Consider the following 19,132-nt stretch of genomic DNA (forward strand, 5'->3'; position numbering starts at 1 on the left):
ACCGGAGAGCAAACCGCAGCATGCTGCTGTTTTCTTTCCGTCCTGGGATGTTGATCAAAACAGATCCGTCATGACCCACAATGCAAGTCAATGGGGATGGATCCGTTTTCTCTGACACAATCTGCTGACATAATAGAAAATGGATCCATTCCCCATTGACTTTCAATGGAGTTTATGACGGATCCGTCTTGGCTATGTTAAAGATAATACAACCGGTTCCGTTCATAACGGATGCAGATGGCTGTATTATCAGTAACTGAAGTGTTTTTGCTGAACCCCTGGTCTAACTATAAAAGTCAAGCAAGACTGTTTGCCATGCTAAAAGTCCAAGCAAAGTAGGAAGTTAAAGAACCAGGACAGGAAGTAGAATATATGGAGTTACTCCAAAAACTATATCCAGAAAACCATCCATTCACTTTTTAATTAAAAAAACAATTGCCACATGCACTTTTTAAATACATTTGCAAGAAAAAGTATGTGAACCCTTTGGAATGATATGGATTTCTGCACAAATTGGTCATAAAAAGTGATCTGATCTTCATCTAAGTCACAACAATAGACAATCACAGTCTGCTTAAACTAATAACACACAAAGAATTAAATGTGACCATGTTTTTTATTGAACACACCATGTAAACATTCACAGTGCAGGTGGAAAAGGTATGTGAACCCTTGGATTTAATAACTGGTTGAACCTCTTTTGGCAGCAATAACTTCAACCAAACGTTTCCTGTAGTTGCAGATCAGACGTGCACAACGGTCAGGAGTAATTCTTGACCATTTCTCTTTACAGAACTGTTTCAGTTCAGCAATATTCCTGGGATGTCTGGTGTGAATCGCTTTCTTGAGGTCATGCCACAGCATCTCAATCGGGTTGAGGTCAGGACTCTGACTGGGCCACTCCAGAAGGCGTATTTTCTTCTGTTTAAGCCATTCTGATTTACTTCTATGATTTGGGTCGTTGTCCTGTTGCAACACCCATCTTCTGTTGAGCTTCAGCTGGTGGACAGATGGCCTTAAGTTCTCCTGCAAAATGTCTTGAGAAACTTGGGAATTCATTTTTCCTTCGATGATAGCAATCCATCCAGGCCCTGACGCAGCAAAGCAGCCCCAAACCATGAGGCCCCCACCACTATACTTCACAGTTGGGATGAGGTTTTGATGTTGGTGTGCTGTGCCTCTTTTTCTCCACACATAGGGCCAGATTTATCATTACTCTAACAGCTCACTCCACTTTCACATATGGCTAAAGTCAGTTTTAGCAAGTCAGATTTATGATCGGCCCTTTAAGACTGTAATAAATGTGGTTTGACGGTAGCAGTTTATCCGTCAGTAAGCAGCTTTACAAAAGTCGCACGTCTTTACGAAAAAGTCGCATGTTCTATTAAAAAGTCTCATAAGATAATTATTCTTCCAATTTGTTTTCTGCCTGTTACGGGAACACTCCCCCAGGGCCTCTGGAGCCGGGACTATATACCATACCAAGGTGAGCTGGATAAAAGTTTTTTCTCATAAGATAAGCATGGTCCTAACTGGAGTGAAATTGCGCATTTTTTTGCGACTTTTTAGATAGTCCCAATAGTAAATCTGTCTAGAGATTAATTTACATAAGAAAACACGCCCACTTTCAGAAAACTGCCAAGCATAGTGCAGAGCAGAAAAAAGTCACAAATTTGTGCGCAGTTTTAGCGATTGTGCAAAAAATTTGCGACTTTTTCACTCCTTTATTCTGACTTGAGCTAATGATAAATCTGGCCCATAGTGTTGTGTGTTTCCTCCAAACAACTCAACTTTGGTTTCATCTGTCCACAGAATATTTTGCCAGTACTGCTGTGGAACATCCAGGTGCTCTTGAGCAAACTGTAAACGTGCAGCAATGTTTTTTTTGGACAGCAGTGGCTTCCTCTGTGGTATCCTCCCATGAAATCCATTCTTGTTTAGTGTTTTACGTATCGTAGATTTGCTAACAGGGATGTTAGCATATGCCAGATGCTTTTGTAAGTCTTTAGCTGACACTCTAGGATTCTTCTTCACCTCATTGAGCAGTCTGCGCTGTGCTCTTGCAGTCCTCTTTACAGGACGGCCACTCCTAGGGAGAGTAGCAGCAGTGCTGAACTTTCTCCATTTATAGACAATTTGTCTTACCGTGGACTGATGAACAGCAAGGCTTTTGGAGATACTTTTATAATCCTTTCCAGCTTTATGCAAGTCAACAATTCTTAATCGTGGTTTTCTGAGAGCTCTTTTGTGCGAGGCAATGCTTCTTGTGAAAAGCAAACCCAGAACTGGTGTGTGTTTTTTATAGGGCAGGGCAGCTGTAACCAACACCTCCAATTTCATCTCATTGATTGGACTCCAGTTGGCTGACACCTCACTCCAATTAGCTCTTGGAGATGTCATTAGTCTAGGGGTTCACATACTTTTTCCACCTGCACTGTGAATATTTACATGGTGTGTTCAATAAAAACATGGTAACATTTAATTCTTTGTGTGTTATTAGTTTAAGCAGACTGTGATAGTCTATTGTTGTGACTTAGATGAAGATCAGATCACATTTTATGACCAATTTGTCATTCCAAAGGGTTCACATACTTTTTCTTGCAACTGTATGTGATAAAAATGTGATGAAAGTGTACCCTTAAATCAACTTACAGTATAGCTTAAAGGGGTTTTGCCACTTCAGCAAATAGCATTTATTATGCTGTGAAAGTTTCCATGGTTACAACCACCCTGCAGTCCAGCAGCGGTGGCTGTGCTTGTACACTATATAAAAAAGTACCAGCCTACATGAGCTCCCACGCTCTTGGCCACCAGAGAGGCTGCAAGCACGAGCACAACTGATGGATTACTGGGTGGTTGTAACCATGGATACGAGCAGTGTATAATGTGCCGGAAAAATGAATCCAGACAGCAAAGGAGACAATATGGACAATCACAATACATTAGTAAGTGTATTAACTTTCTCTACATGATAAATGGATGCGGACAGCACACATTTAGCATTCGTGTGCTGTCCACATTTTTTTGCGGCCCCATAGAAATGAATGGGTCCACATTTCATCCGTAAAAAATGCAAACCGAAAATACGTTCATGTGCATGAGGCCTAAGTGTGTATACATATGTACATATCTCTCAGTCACTGATAGTTGACCGGGGGCGGTCTTAAAGGGCTGTCTCACTTCAGCAAGTTAATACAAGAAAGTTAATACAAGGCACTTACTAATGTATTGTGATTGTCCATATTGCCTCCTTTGCTGGCTTGATTTATTTTTCTATCGCATTATACACTGCTTATTTCCATGGTTACAACCACCCTGTAATACAGCAGTGGTGCTCGTGCTTCCACACTATAAGAAAAAATGCCAGCCTCTCTGGTGGCCAGGTCCGTGGGAGCTCACGTAGGCTGGTGCTTTTTTTCTATAGTGTACAAGCACGGCCATGCTGCTGGACTTCAGGGTGGTCGTAACCATGGAAACTTTCTCTGCATAATAAATGCTATTTGCTGAAGTGGCAAAACCCCTTTAAGCTTCCAACCTATGGTACCGTATGTGTACCCCATGAGGAACATATCATGTTTCTAGGGGGTACTTCTAATGTCCACATGCTATGTTTTTAGTAGGTACAGTGTATGATTATAGGTTTGGGGGTTCTTTAAAGGGAATGTCTCACTTTAGCAAATGGCATTTATCATGTACAGAAAGTTAATACAAGGCACTTACTAATGTATTCTGATTGTCCATATTGTCTCCTTTGTTACATAGTTAATACGGTTGAAAAAAGACATATGTCTATCAAGTTCAACCAAGGCATAGGTGGGGATGCAAATCCCAGAAGGAAGTGAGACTCAGATTTCTACACGTTTTCATAAGCATTAATGTTTTTTACTTTTAAGAATTCGTCTAAACCCTTTTTAAAACTGTCCACTGTTCCTGCTGTGACCATGTCCTGAGGAAGTCTATTCCACAGATTCACAGTTCTCACAGTAAAGAAGCTTTGACGCTTCTGGAGACTGAACTTTTTCTTCTCCAGTCGGAGGCAGCGCCCCCTTGTCTTTTGAGGGTATTTCACATAAAACTGTTTTTCACTGTATTTTTTGTATGGCCCATTTATATATTTGTATAGGTTATTCATGTCCCCCCTTAGACGTCTCTTCTCAAGACTAAATAAATTTAATTCTTTTAATCTTTCTTCATAACTAAGACCCTCTATGCCCCTTATCAGTTTAGTTGCTCTCCTCTGTACTTTTTCCAGCTGCAGTGCGTCCTTTCTATGGACTGGTGCCCAGAACTACATATTCCAGATGAGGCCGCACCAGCGTTTTGTAAAGTGGTAATATTACATCCCTGCCCCGCGAGTCCATGCCTTGTTTAATGCATGACAATATCCTGGTAGCCTTAGAAGCAGCTGATTGACTTGATTCATTTTTCCATTACATACACTGCTTGTTTTCATGGTTAGGACCACCCTACAATCCAGCAGCAGTGGTCGTGCTTGTACACTATAGGAAAAAGCTCCGGTCTATGCGCACTTCCGCGGTCCCAACCACCAGAAAGCCACCGCTTTTTCCTACAGTGTGCAAGCATGATCAACATTGCTGGATAGCAGGGTGGTCGTAAGCCCTGGAAGTGAGCAGTGTATAATGCAATGAAAAAAATGAAACAAGTCAGCAAAATAAAGCAATATGGACTATCACAAAACAGTAAGTGCCTTGTATTAACTTTGTGTACATGATAAATGCCATTTGCTGAAGTGAGACAACCCCTTTAATGTAGTTTATTTGAGAAGAGAGTAACTTGCCTTACAAACCTTGAGGACACTTAGATAATATGTAGGATATGGTCAAACCTCACAATTTACCAATTTTTACAATTTGGGTAAAACAGCCTTAGAAGACAGCTCTCCTTTCAATTAATAGGTACATTATAGTGGAGATAAATTTAACATTGTCTGGTTAATCTATAACTGAATGTATCAGACTGTACTTTATACTGGAACATTTTTGTAGTGGTATAATGTCCGCTGTTTCTTGGCTCCAAAAACAAATTATTCCACACTTCTTAAAGTAAATGTTGGCCAGATTGAAAGCACCATAAAAGCTTTGCTTATCTTTATTTTATAAGTTTAAACCAGAGCTGGATTGTAGCTCGTAGTTAAAGTGGAAAGAGTCATCTCAGCTTTTTTGTAGCATTCATTATATATAACATTTTTAATCAGTGGCTGCTTTTTCCCTTTTACTAATAGCCTTTCACTTTTGGTTTTAGAACCCCAATTCCAAAAAAGTTGGGGCTCTGTGTAAAATGTAAGTAAAATACAGAATGCAATAATTTGCAAATCTCATAGATCTAGTTCACAATAGATCATAGAACACATATCAGATGGTAAAAGTGAGACATTTTACCATTTCATGAACAAAATAAAATAAAAAATTATTTAAAACTTGATGGCAGCAACACATCTCAAAATGTTGGAACAGGGCCACATCTACCACTGTGTAGCATCCCTTCTTCATTTAACAACAGTCTATAAACGTCTGGGAAGTGAGGAGACCAATTGCTTGAGTTTTGGGAGAGGAAAGTTGTCCTATTCTTGTCTGATTTAGGATTCTAGCCACTCAACCGTTCTGGGTCTTCTTTGCCGGATATTTCATTACATGATGCGCCAAATGTTTTCTATTGGTGAAAGGTCTGGACTGCAAGAAGGTCAGTTCAGCACCTGGGTTCTTCTTCTGTGAAGCCATGCTGTTGTGATGGATGAAGTATGTGGTTTAGCATAGTCTTGCTGAAATATGCAAGGCCTTCCCTGAAAGAGACCTTGTCTTGATGGGAGCATATATTGTTCTAAAACCTCTATTTACTGTTCAACATTTATAATGCCTTTCCAGATGTGTGAGATGCCTACACCACAGACACTAATGCAGCCCTACACCATCAGAGATGCAGGCTTTGAAATGTGCGGATGGTCCCTCTCCTCTTGAGTCCATAGGACAGATTCATCTGACCACAGAACAGTTTTCCATTTTGCCTTAGTCCATTTTAAATGAACGCTGGCTCAGAGAAGACGCCAATGTTTCTGGATCGTGTTGACATTTGGCAGCTTAACTTGTGTGGATTGCACGGCGAACTGTGTTTACAGACAATGATTTCTAGAAGTTTTCCTGAGCCCATGCAGTGATTTCCAGTACAGAATCATTTCTGTTTTTAATGTAGTGCCACCTGAGGGCTGTAGATCATTAGTATCCAATATTGACTGTCAATCTTCTCCCTTGCACACATGAATTTGTCCAAATTCTTTGAATCATTTGATGACATTATGCACTGTAGATGGTGGGGTATTCAAACTGTTCCTTAATTTGTAGATGCAGTTTTTCACAGATTTGTGAACCTCTGTTCATCTTTGCTTTTGAGGGACTCTCCCTCTCTAACATGCTCTTTTTATACCCAGTCATGTGACTTAGTAGCAAATTGCTTCTACAGCAGTTTTTTTTTATTAGTACCACTTACTTTCTTGCCTTTTGTTGCCCTTGTCCCAATTTTTGGAGATGCTTCGCTGCCATCAAGTTCTAAATGAGTTAATTTTTTCATGAAATGGTAAAATGTCTCACTTTCAACATCTGATATGTGCTCTATATTCTATGGTGAATAAAATATGTGTCTATGAGGTTTTTAAATCATTGCATTCTGTTTTTATTTACACTCATTTACATTTTACAGTGTCCCAACTTTTTGGGGAATTGGGGTTGTACTGTTTATTTTGCAACATCTGTCCATTCTTGTGCTGATACATATTACAATGTTGCAGTCAATGTAAAGCAAATGTTCGAAAACGGGCTAAATAATAATTCTCCTAACAATGACAAAGCATGGTCTAGAATGTTAGAAGGTCTAGATGTTGTCCAGTTTGTCAGCTAGGACATATTGAAAAATAAAGCTATGACAGAAACAAATCAATTATATATATATATATAAAATCCCAAATACTGCAGCAGCACAGTCAGACGTTGTGCACTGGGTGCAATTCCTCACAGAGGCCGGCCCCTCCTCCAAGATATATACTAAACAAAATGACGAGGCAGCACTTCCAGCTTTAAGGTGACAGGGTGAAGACCCCAATAGACTTTAATCCGGCAACGTTTCGGCCTGCTCAATGAGGCCTTTATCAAGCTACATAACAGTGTATACAACCAGGTATATATACCCACAATCCAATACAAAATAATTACAATCAGTGATTACACATGTCATCAATCAAGTCACATGATCTCCAACTCCATCATCACGTGACTTTTGTGCATAGTAAACATTTGCAAAAGAGTCATACAAAGATATAAAAATTACAAAATAGTGATCATCCTTGCTTACAGTAGATATGTGCATTTCAATCAATATATGTACGTACATCCATTTTAAAAAGAGTTTATGTCCCCTGCATACATAACCTCAAGATGTACATAAAGTGCATAAGTGCTCCGTGCATAAAGAGTTAAAATCTTTTATTTGTGATGCAGCTGCATCATATCTAAACTTAAAATCAACCTGTTGGAGCTCACCATTCATGGACCCATAGAACAGACCGGCGTTGGCGTCCCTCAGTCTGCAGCGCGCATGCTCCGGGTCAGACGTCACTGGTCCCGCCCCCTACGTCGCCGCGCTCCTACGTGCCAACTCCATGGACCGCAGCGTCATCCAATGGAGCGCATCGCAGGACCAACAGCAACGAGGGGAGGAGGGCCAGGTCATGTGATACAGAAAAACGTCACGCTACATCAGAGGGCGTGTTCATGCTCCGGGTCAGACGTCACTGGTCCCGCCCCCCACACTGCCGCGCCCCTATGTGCCAACTCCATGGACCGCAACGTCATCCAATGGAGCGCATCACAGGGACAACAGCATAGGAGGGAGAAGGGCCAGGTCATGTGACACGGCGTAAACACCTCGCCGCACCAGAAGGCGTGTTCAGTGTCCAAGGAGATCTGAAAAATCTCAAAGCGGACAATCGCGGAAATGCCTGTAGTGACAGTGCGCAACCTTGCATGCTACAATAAATCTACAACCTCAGCGTATAAAAGGCGGACAGGGTGGAAAAAATGAAATCGACCCCCAACCAGAGGCGATCCCATCTCCTCCACCGGGTCCCCAACTATCAAAATCATTATATGTGCAATTACAATGGGACAAACCCTTCCCATCTATCTGCACCGCGAACTCTGACATCAGTATATATCCACTCGCTATCCGGCTTGTGGCAAGTGAACATTGTATATCAACTCATGTAGTTCGCTAGTTGTAAAATAATTTATAGAGGTCAATAGACACATTGCGCATCAAGTCGCCCACTTGGACACACATCCGCCACCGTCCATCTAATCTCCTCTCTATGGTCACTTCATTCACCGGCGTGTTCAAGGGTCCATAGGCGGCTCCATGTAATGAAACAGATAAAGGGTCATTGGGCTCATCTACAGATTTATCTGAAATAGATGAAAAAATGTATCAACTTTTGTTCAAGAAAGAGTGTACACTGTTACATATCCCCCACACCAAAACAAAATGGAAGAGGACCCCCACGTCCGGCATGCTGACTGCACTTCTACTATCCACATAGTTCCCATCTACATTCTGCATTGAGGCCATCAGGCTTCAATGTATGTAACCTGTGTATCCACATAATCTCACGTTGTTTAAGAAGCTTTTCCCTGTTACCTCCCCTTTTCAGTGGTGGGATATGATCTATCACCCTGAATTTGAGGTCCTTTTCCCTGTGTCCAGCTTCAATAAAGTGCTTGGGCACAGGAAGATCTTTCCTCTTTTGGCGAATAGAATATCTGTGATAGTTCATCCTGGTCTTAACATCACATATGGTCTCCCCTACATAAAGGAGATTGCAGGGGCAAGACAAGAGATAGACCACATATGAGCTATCACAGGTCAGAAAGTGCCGTATGTCAAACTGCGTATTTAACACTGGGTGTGTGAATATCTCCCCTTTAAGCATATAGCTGCAGTTAACACAGCTCAAACACGGATAACATCCGTATTTTTTGCGACCTATATATACGTCTGGACTTTAGCCTTATCACCAACCACCTCAGCTCTGACTAACTTGTCCCTCAGGCTATCTGCTCTCCTATATGACATTAGAGGGGGTACCGTGAATTCTTTCACTTTACCAAAGTTGCTGCTTAGTATGGGCCAGTGTTTTTAACGGCACCTGCTATTTTGTAACTGCCTTCAGTGTATGTCGAAATGAATGGCACCCTCGCCTGCTTGCTTACTTCCTTCGGACTCTCTGTTTTCAATTCATTCAATTGTCTATGAACCAGACTGGTTCATAGACAATTGAATGAATTGAAAACAGAGAGTCCGAAGGAAGTAAGCAAGCAGGCGAGGGTGCCATTCATTTCGACATACACTGAAGGCAGTTACAAAATAGCAGGTGCCGTTAAAAACACTGGCCCATACTAAGCAGCAACTTTGGTAAAGTGAAAGAATTCACGGTACCCCCTCTAATGTCATATAGGAGAGCAGATAGCCTGAGGGACAAGTTAGTCAGAGCTGAGGTGGTTGGTGATAAGGCTAAAGTCCAGACGTATATAGGTCGCAAAAAATACGGATGTTATCCGTGTTTGAGCTGTGTTAACTGCAGCTATATGCTTAAAGGGGAGATATTCACACACCCAGTGTTAAATACGCAGTTTGACATACGGCACTTTCTAACCTGTGATAGCTCATATGTGGTCTATCTCTTGTCTTGTCCCTGCAATCTCCTTTATGTAGGGGAGACCATATGTGATGTTAAGACCAGGATGAACTATCACAGATATTCTATTCGCCAAAAGAGGAAAGATCTTCCTGTGCCCAAGCACTGTATTGAAGCTGGACACAGGGAAAAGGACCTCAAATTCAGGGTGATAGATCATATCCCACCACTGAAAAGGGGAGGTAACAGGGAAAAGCTTCTTAAACAACGTGAGATTATGTGGATACACAGGTTACATACATTGAAGCCTGATGGCCTCAATGCAGAATGTAGATGGGAACTATGTGGATAGTAGAAGTGCAGTCAGCATGCCGGACGTGGGGGTCCTCTTCCATTTTGTTTTGGTGTGGGGGATATGTAACAGTGTACACTCTTTCTTGAACAAAAGTTGATACATTTTTTCATCTATTTCAGATAAATCTGTAGATGAGCCCAATGACCCTTTATCTGTTTCATTACATGGAGCCGCCTATGGACCCTTGAACACGCCGGTGAATGAAGTGACCATAGAGAGGAGATTAGATGGACGGTGGCGGATGTGTGTCCAAGTGGGCGACTTGATGCGCAATGTGTCTATTGACCTCTATAAATTATTTTACAACTAGCGAACTACATGAGTTGATATACAATGTTCACTTGCCACAAGCCGGATAGCGAGTGGATATATACTGATGTCAGAGTTCGCGGTGCAGATAGATGGGAAGGGTTTGTCCCATTGTAATTGCACATATAATGATTTTGATAGTTGGGGACCCGGTGGAGGAGATGGGATCGCCTCTGGTTGGGGGTCGATTTCATTTTTTCCACCCTGTCCGCCTTTTATACGCTGAGGTTGTAGATTTATTGTAGCATGCAAGGTTGCGCACTGTCACTACAGGCATTTCCGCGATTGTCCGCTTTGAGATTTTTCAGATCTCCTTGGACACTGAACACGCCTTCTGGTGCGGCGAGGTGTTTACGCCGTGTCACATGACCTGGCCCTTCTCCCTCCTATGCTGTTGTCCCTGTGATGCGCTCCATTGGATGACGTTGCGGTCCATGGAGTTGGCACATAGGGGCGCGGCAGTGTGGGGGGCGGGACCAGTGACGTCTGACCCGGAGCATGAACACGCCCTCTGATGTAGCGTGACGTTTTTCTGTGTCACATGACCTGGCCCTCCTCCCCTCGTTGCTGTTGGTCCTGCGATGCGCTCCATTGGATGACGCTGCGGTCCATGGAGTTGGCACGTAGGAGCGCGGCGACGTAGGGGGCGGGACCAGTGACGTCTGACCCGGAGCATGCGCGCTGCAGACTGAGGGACGCCAACGCCGGTCTGTTCTATGGGTCCATGAATGGTGAGCTCCAACAGGTTGATTTTAAGTTTAGATATGATGCAGCTGCATCACAAATAAAAGATTTTAACTCTTTATGCACGGAGCACTTATGCACTTTATGTACATCTTGAGGTTATGTATGCAGGGGACATAAACTCTTTTTAAAATGGATGTACGTACATATATTGATTGAAATGCACATATCTACTGTAAGCAAGGATGATCACTATTTTGTAATTTTTATATCTTTGTATGACTCTTTTGCAAATGTTTACTATGCACAAAAGTCACGTGATGATGGAGTTGGAGATCATGTGACTTGATTGATGACATGTGTAATCACTGATTGTAATTATTTTGTATTGGATTGTGGGTATATATACCTGGTTGTATACACTGTTATGTAGCTTGATAAAGGCCTCATTGAGCAGGCCGAAACGTTGCCGGATTAAAGTCTATTGGGGTCTTCACCCTGTCACCTTAAAGCTGGAAGTGCTGCCTCGTCATTTTGTTTAGTATATATATATATATAAATTTCAAATGCAAACTTCTGTTTAAATGCTAAATTTCTGTCTGGTTGTCAAACATGGGTTAAAAGACTGTCTCAGCGATAGGAAACAGGGGATAGATATTAATGGCATATCCTCATAGTCACAGTTACCGGTGGAATTGTACAGGGGTCAGTAATATGCCCTGTTCCTTTTAAGGCTGCTTTCACACTCGCATTTTGGGCGGATCCGTCATGGATCTGCAAAAATGGATCAGTTACAATAATACAACCGCATGCATCTGTCATGAACGGATCCATTTGTATTATCTGTAACATAAACATTGAAAGTCAATGGGAGACAGATCCGTTTTCTTTTGTGCCAGAAAAAAGGAATCCGTGCGCATTGACTTACACTGTGTGCCAGGACGGATCCATTTGTCTCAGTTTCGTCAAGCGGACAGCAAAACGCTGCAGGCAGCGTTTTGGTGTCCGCCTCCAGAGCGGAATGGAGGCTGAACGGAGCCAAACTGATGCATTCTGAGCGGATTCTTTTCTGATCCGTTTTAGACCGCTTGTGAGAACCCATGACGGATCTCACGAACAGAAAGCCAAAACGCGAGTGTTAAAGTAGCCTAATATGTTTGTTAATACATAGTGGAGTTTCACAACTTCCAGATCACCCTAAGCTCTGCAAAATAATCAATACAGAGGAGGATAATATAACATTGCAGAGATATTTGGGTAGGCTGGATACTTGGGTGGAGAATAGGCAAACGAAGTTCATATGTAATGCACTTGGGCAGTGGAAACAAAATGCACCAATATAATTAAATAATCAAACACTGGGTAAAAATGCCATTGAAAAAGACTTAGGTATATTGTTAGACAGTAAACTTTTGTGACAAATGCCAGGCAGCTTCTGCCAAGACAAGTAAAACAATGGGATGCATTCAAAGAGGAATTAGATGTGCAAGACAAAACAGTCTCCAGAGGATGGAGTCTCCAAGTTAATTAAGGGAATAATTGGCTTGCAGTACCAAGACAGGTTATCAAACTTGATTTTGTTTAGTTTGGAAAAAATAAGGGGCAATCTAATTACACTGTATAACTATATGAATGGACAACAGATATTTCCAATTATCAATTTATGATATCAGGACAACGAGGGCATCATCCATGTTTTTTGAGGAAACAAGGTTTCACCTTTAGCATAGACAGGGATTCCTTACTGTAAGAGCGGTTAGATTATGGAACTCTCTGCCACTAGCCGTTCTGATGGTTGATTCATTATACAAGTTCAAGAATGGCCTGGATCCATAACTTTCTAATTGCCACATTTAGGGTTGGTAAGGATTTTTTCTCTTTTGAAGAAGCACTCCCACAAAGAATTTTATTCTCTGACCTGCTAGAAAGGTATGGAATGACATTTTTAGTGAAGGTTCCCTCCTTCTCTTGACCAATGGCGGGAGAGGGTGGATCAGATATGCCTCATGGAGGAACTGGCTAGCTGAGCAAACAGATCTCATTTTAAGTTCCAAAGGCTATGGTCTCCATGGACAGCCTATAGAAACAATGTTATGAACACATAGGGGATTGTGTCCACACCACCTGATCATTTGAAGAAATCCTCTGATGATTGCTTCTGCTGTAACTGATCATGGGAGCAAAATCATACTTAACACTAAATACAAAAGGGGGATCCCGGGTCCGACTTAGCGACGTTCAACCTTCAAACCTTTGACCTGTTTTTATATTTTGTTCTTTTTTTTTCTATTTTCTTTTTCTTTTGCTTAAGTTTTATTCTTCGTTTTATTTTATTTTTTGTAAATGATTAACTCAATAAAAAGATATTTGTTAAAAAATAATTTTTTTGTGAAGGTAATCTTCTAACCTGAGACTGTATTTGTGAGTTATCACCACCTTTCTGATTCTCAGCTGTGTCATGTGACCAGCACTCTGCCTCTTTAACAGACACAGGGCAAGAAATTAGTTACTTCTCTATGCATTCCTATGAGACTGAAATTGAGGCTCCCATAGGAATACATAGAGAAACTGGCTTTCTGTCCACACATAAGATGATGTATTATTTGGAGAGTGAGAGTGTCAGTCACATGACACAACTAAGCATCAGAAGGGAGGGCATAACTCAGAAATACAGTCACTGGTAAGAAAATTATCTTCACTAAAGTTCACATCATGTACCTTTCTAACAGGTCAGAGAATAAAGTTTTTTTGTGGGAGTGCTTCTTTAATATGGGGCAATAGGCATCCTCCTTACAGGGTTTTTTGCCTTCTTTTGTAGACCATAGTCTAGGATTATGGCTTGGAATTGATGGACCCATGTCTTTTCCAACTTTATCAACTACAGTATGTAACTTTGCTATCAATAAGAAAAGGTGTCCAATATCTGTCCATGATTTGTGGTGCCAACATCTAGTAGCTCAATGATTTACTGAATTTTAGTCTATAAAATAAAATGCCTTTTTATATATAGTACTGGAAACTTGAGTAGAAGAGTTGAAAATTAATATCTGTTAATTTTACCTTAAGTGTAGCTCCAAGTGATCGAAGGCCAGTTGAATGTCTCGCCAATTTTAATACTCGAAAAATCCTCATTAGTCGAAACACTTGAACGACCTTCCCCACATTATCTAATTCGTGATCACTGCCAATGGTCAGATCTACCAAAAGAGTGAAGTAGAATGGAAGAACAGAAACTATGTCTATTAAGTTTAATGGATGTTTAAAGAACTTCTTGAGGTTGGGAGCAAGGAGCAGCCTAGAAGATACTTCAAATGTAAACCAAGAGATACAGAAATATTCCAGGTTGTGAAGGATTGGATCGTCAATGGGAACATCATCCTCATCTAGGTTTTGATATTCTGGCATGCTGTTGATACACATGGTAGATATTGAGAGGAGAACTACGCAGATAGAAATAAAACTGAAAATCTTGCTGGGAATGGAATAGCCAGGATTTTCCGTAGTTAGCCAAAGCCTTTTGCGCAAGTTGCCGCATTGTAAAGTGTTGAAACGCATGAGGTCATGGTTAAAGTCAGAAATCTCATCTACAGATGTGTCCACACTGCTCACCTCACTCTCTTCATCCCAGTTACGTCTTCTGCTTTCTAACTTACGTTCATGGTATCGATAACTGCAGCAAGAGTCTAGAAAAAACTCACTGATCCCCCAATATTCTATTTCCTGGGAGAAGGAGAAGGCACATAGGTCATCCATCATGTGCAGTTTACCAGTTTCATAAAAGTACAAGACGTATGGAAAAAGACCTGGATTTCGGTCAAAGTAAAACTCTTTAGATGCCAAGTCGTAGTCATCACAGATTTGTAGGATGGATTCTTCAGAGTCACAAAATAGTAAACGTCCAAGCCTAGTGTCCGGGAACTGTGATAGTGTGATGGAGCTGATTTTCTTCTTCAGTCCTCCAACATTGATATTAATGGAATAGTCCTTGAAATTTCCAATCCAAAAAGATTTACTTTTATGAACCATGGTGAATGGTTATTGCATGTCTGTATCTGATAACATAAAGCATAAAAATAATATAAAAATCAAATAGAAATATTTTACAGTGTAGTTAAATCTCCCCTCCCTCTCTAGGATTACTTTTCTATTAACTTGCAATCAAGAATAGGCAATGTTGTGTCATCTCAACCATCCTTTTTCAATGTGCTCTATTAGAGCACATGGATGTCCCAGGGAATAGTCTTGCTCTAGCAGACCCAGTTCATCCATGTATTACCTTAATTAACATTTATGTCTTAGCCGCAAGTTATGCTATATTTTCTCCGTGGTGGACTCTGCAAGCGAAATGAGCAGCTAACGGCAACTTCATATATACAAACTGAAAAGAATGGCGTGGTATTAAACAAGCAGGACGTGCTCAAACCCACATGCAGTTGTGCATATATATAGGGGAGCAGATCCCGGCAACTTCAACCAGCAATCTCAGTTCGCTGATGGATGCAGCGGCTCTCAAATTAAAGGGGTCTGGTGAATGTGAGACCACCCTGGATATGTCAAACTATGCTGCCATGTTTAATAATGGCCAGATAAGGTCATAAAAGGTCCCTATAGATCTCCTTTTATGGAAGTATATAGTATATGAGGTTTAATGGGTCCTCTAGTGAAGATGCAGTAATCATATGTATATATGTGTGTGGTGAAACTAACCTCGCCACTGGGTTTTGGAGGGGCCTGGTTGCCAGCCTCTTGCCCCAGGATTATGGGCCCTCTCATCAGCCCATGCTAAACTAAAACACCATGGAGTTTTAACTGTGTTTGTGGCATCTGAGCACTGTTTGGATTTTGAGCGCTCAGATCCAAGCCATCTGGTTTTAGTTTAGCATGGGCTGATGAGAGGGCTTATAATCCTGGGGCAAGAGGCTGGCAACCAGGCCGCTCCAAAACCCAGTGGCGAGGTTAGTTTCGCCACAATGGACAATTGTACAGACTGGCTGCAATGATGCTAGACCTGAGGTGAGGAGCTGTCATATCTAGTCTATCTTTACCATCTATAGATGAATAGAATGGACAGCAATGAATATTAGATGGAAGTGTAACAGTTTGATGATCATTGTAAATGATGACATGAGTCTCAGTGGTCAATGATAAACAAGATGCTCTATTATTCATTTCTGTTTGTAGTTTAGTGGATGCACATTGGAGACTGCATAGTGGTGCTGCAAAAGTGAACAGCTATAAAGTTGTATTGGATCAAATTAAAGTTTTTTTTTGTACTTAGATATTAACATCCTTATGATAGGTCATCAATATCAGATCATGGGGGGCAGAAACCTGGCACTCCCACTGTTCAGCTGTCTCAGGCAGCCAACGGCACAGAAAACAGTACAGTGGGCGGATGTGCACTGTGTAGTATCTGGTGCTGGCGTACTGCAGCTCAGCTCCTATTTACTTGAATGGGAACTGAGCTGCAGTGCCCCGACACGACCACTACAAGTGGGTGGAACCTTGTGCTTCAGGTACTGACCACTTATCTGATATTGATAACCTAGCCTGAGGATAGGTCATCAATATCTAAGTACCAGAAAACTCCTTTAAAGGTATTCTAGAAGATGAATTTCCTAACAAGCCATATGTAGACTGTCTCTACACTCAAACTTTCTTGTGTCCATGAATGTTCCTGTTCTCTACAGTCTTTTCAGTATTTCGCTTATTTTTATTATTCACATGTATGAACCATTTTAGATATAGATCTAATATAGATATATATTAGACATTAACAAACATTTGGGTGGCCACTAATATGTCTTACTCTTCCTGTTATTAATAACTGAGAAGATTTTCCATGTAAGAGTATGGGTAAGCTGGATGACATCCTGGTTGGGAGATGACCTTTTGGAAGGAGTGGGGGCGGGGGGTGTTACTAGCATGGAGTTTTTGTTATCATCATAGCATATGCTAGTCTATGTATGACACGCTAAGTATATCCTGGCTTGTGATGCCATGCATGCCTAGGGCTCACTATATAACAGGACTGATCTTTCTGTTCTGTATAGAATGCCAAATATATCCAGCATTGCTTTACTATATGTATGGTACACTGTGGTACGTCCATAATCATATGTATGGTCATATCATATGAGGAGAAATCACCATTTGCAAACAGTAGTAATAAGTGACAACTAAATAAAAAATGTAATAAATTTTCTATGGAGAATTTTTGGAATTAATCTCCTAAAATTGCTGATGGATTACTATCTATCTATCTATCTATCTATCTATCTATCTATCTATCTATCTACCTATCAATTTATTCTGTAATCTGTCTATCTATCTATCTATCTATCTATCTATCTATCTATCTATCTATCTATATTTATTCTGTAATCTATCTATCTATCTATCTATCTATCTATCTATCTATCTATCAATTTATTCTACCTATCTGTATCTATTTATTAATTTATCATATCTATCTATCTATTTTATTCTATCTATCTATCTATCTATCTATCTATCTATCTATCTAATTCAAGGGACAAGGGCTGTGGATTATGGATACAGGCTCAAGTTGCCGGGACCCTGCTCACTGCCCGCACTGCTTTACTTTGGATGTGAGGTGCTGCTGTATGTTCTATCTATCTATCTACACTGTATGTGTACATAGGTAAACCTATTAAGCTATCTTTAAACATATAAAAGGAAAAGCTAAATCACAAACATTTACTACATTCCGTTACATGATTATTTACTGTGTTGCAATAGCTGGTGGTGGGCAAAATAAAATGTGTCCTCTAATAATTATACAGCATATTCAGTATTACTTTTCACCCTTAAAAAGTTCTCCTCTGCCAATAAATGTAGAGGGCAATGTTTATACTCTTATACAGGTTTCTATTCAATAAATCCCAGTTATGATACAGATGTAGCAGGAGTGAGTTTGTCATTTAACAGAACTTATTGCGCCTCGACGTCATGTGTTATCTATAGTTTTCCATAGGACTGCAGGTAAACCTGTGCTGCAGCAATATATACACCAACAGAATAATAGGAAATTGTGTTTGGACTCACCCATACACGTCCACCCTCCTTCTTCATGGAACGTCAAACAGTATATAAAAATTGTCGGCAATCTTTCCTAAATCCAGTTTAAGACTTAAATAGATAATTGGGTCTAATGAAGGTGGATTACAAGCTGCGGCCCATCACTACTCATGACCCTGTGCACAAGGTTTGGGAATGAAGCAAGGAAGATTTAGCACCAGAGCCGAGCTGCTGTCGTGTGAGCCTCCTCCCAGCTTTCTTGAGCTTGTAGTTAGATCTAGTTACTTAAATATTGATGTACTGTACACATACTTCCAGGCAGCATCAAATCTGGATTGTTACGTAAATTTTCATGAGCCTGAGCTGTTAACCTCTTGATTGGTAAAGGATCAGACGGCTCTGTGCAGAGATAAAATGCATTTCTACCCTGAGGTTGTAGCCATGCTCTACAGGGTATAGGAACCATCTGTATCTATATCTGACATCATCCTAAGGGTCCATTCACACGTCCGTGTGTGTGGATCCGCAAAACACGGACATCGGCGATGTGCGTTCCGCATTTTGCGGTCCGCACATCGCTGGCACTTAATAGAAAATGCCTTTTCTTGTCCGCAATTTCGGACAAGAATAGGACATGTTCTATATTTTTCGGGATCGGTATTGCGGACCCGGAAGTGCGGATCCGCAATTCCGGATCCGGGCAGCACATCGTGCTGCCCCATAGAAATGAATGGGTCCGCAATTCCGTTCCGTAAAATGCGGAACGAAATTGCGGACGTGTGAATGGACCCTACATGTGAAGTTGAAGCTCAGGGAGGGAAATTAGGAAAATAAGATTATATTAGAATATTGCTCATTATACAATAGTATTGAGCGGGAGGTGCCATATTCGATTTCGCGATATTTCGCGAATATTTGCTTGAATATTCGTCTTATATTCGTCAAAATCGAATATTCGTCATTATTGTATTTATCGCGATTAATTTGCGATTTAATCATTCGCATATTGCGATTTTTAAGCTTAGAATTAGAAGTTATAAATTATA

The 19,132-nt window shown here is 40.9% G+C and overlaps 1 protein-coding gene across 1 annotated transcript in view; it reads right to left on the reverse strand.

Moving 5' to 3' along the window:
* LOC121004255 (potassium voltage-gated channel subfamily S member 1-like) overlaps positions 1-18,250 on the reverse strand; it is a 33,899-nt gene extending 15,649 nt beyond the window's left edge. The window contains exons 1-2 of the mRNA XM_040436416.1: positions 18,114-18,250; positions 14,106-15,097 (exon numbers count right to left, since the gene is read on the reverse strand). Of these exons, the coding sequence (XP_040292350.1) occupies positions 14,106-15,071 (966 nt within the window). The 5' untranslated portion in view covers positions 15,072-15,097; positions 18,114-18,250. The remainder of the gene's footprint in view (positions 1-14,105; positions 15,098-18,113) is intronic.
* Between the last annotated feature and the right edge of the window lie 882 nt (positions 18,251-19,132).

Source organism: Bufo bufo, chromosome 6, assembly GCF_905171765.1.
Source record: "Bufo bufo chromosome 6, aBufBuf1.1, whole genome shotgun sequence".
NCBI lineage: Eukaryota > Metazoa > Chordata > Amphibia > Anura > Bufonidae > Bufo > Bufo bufo.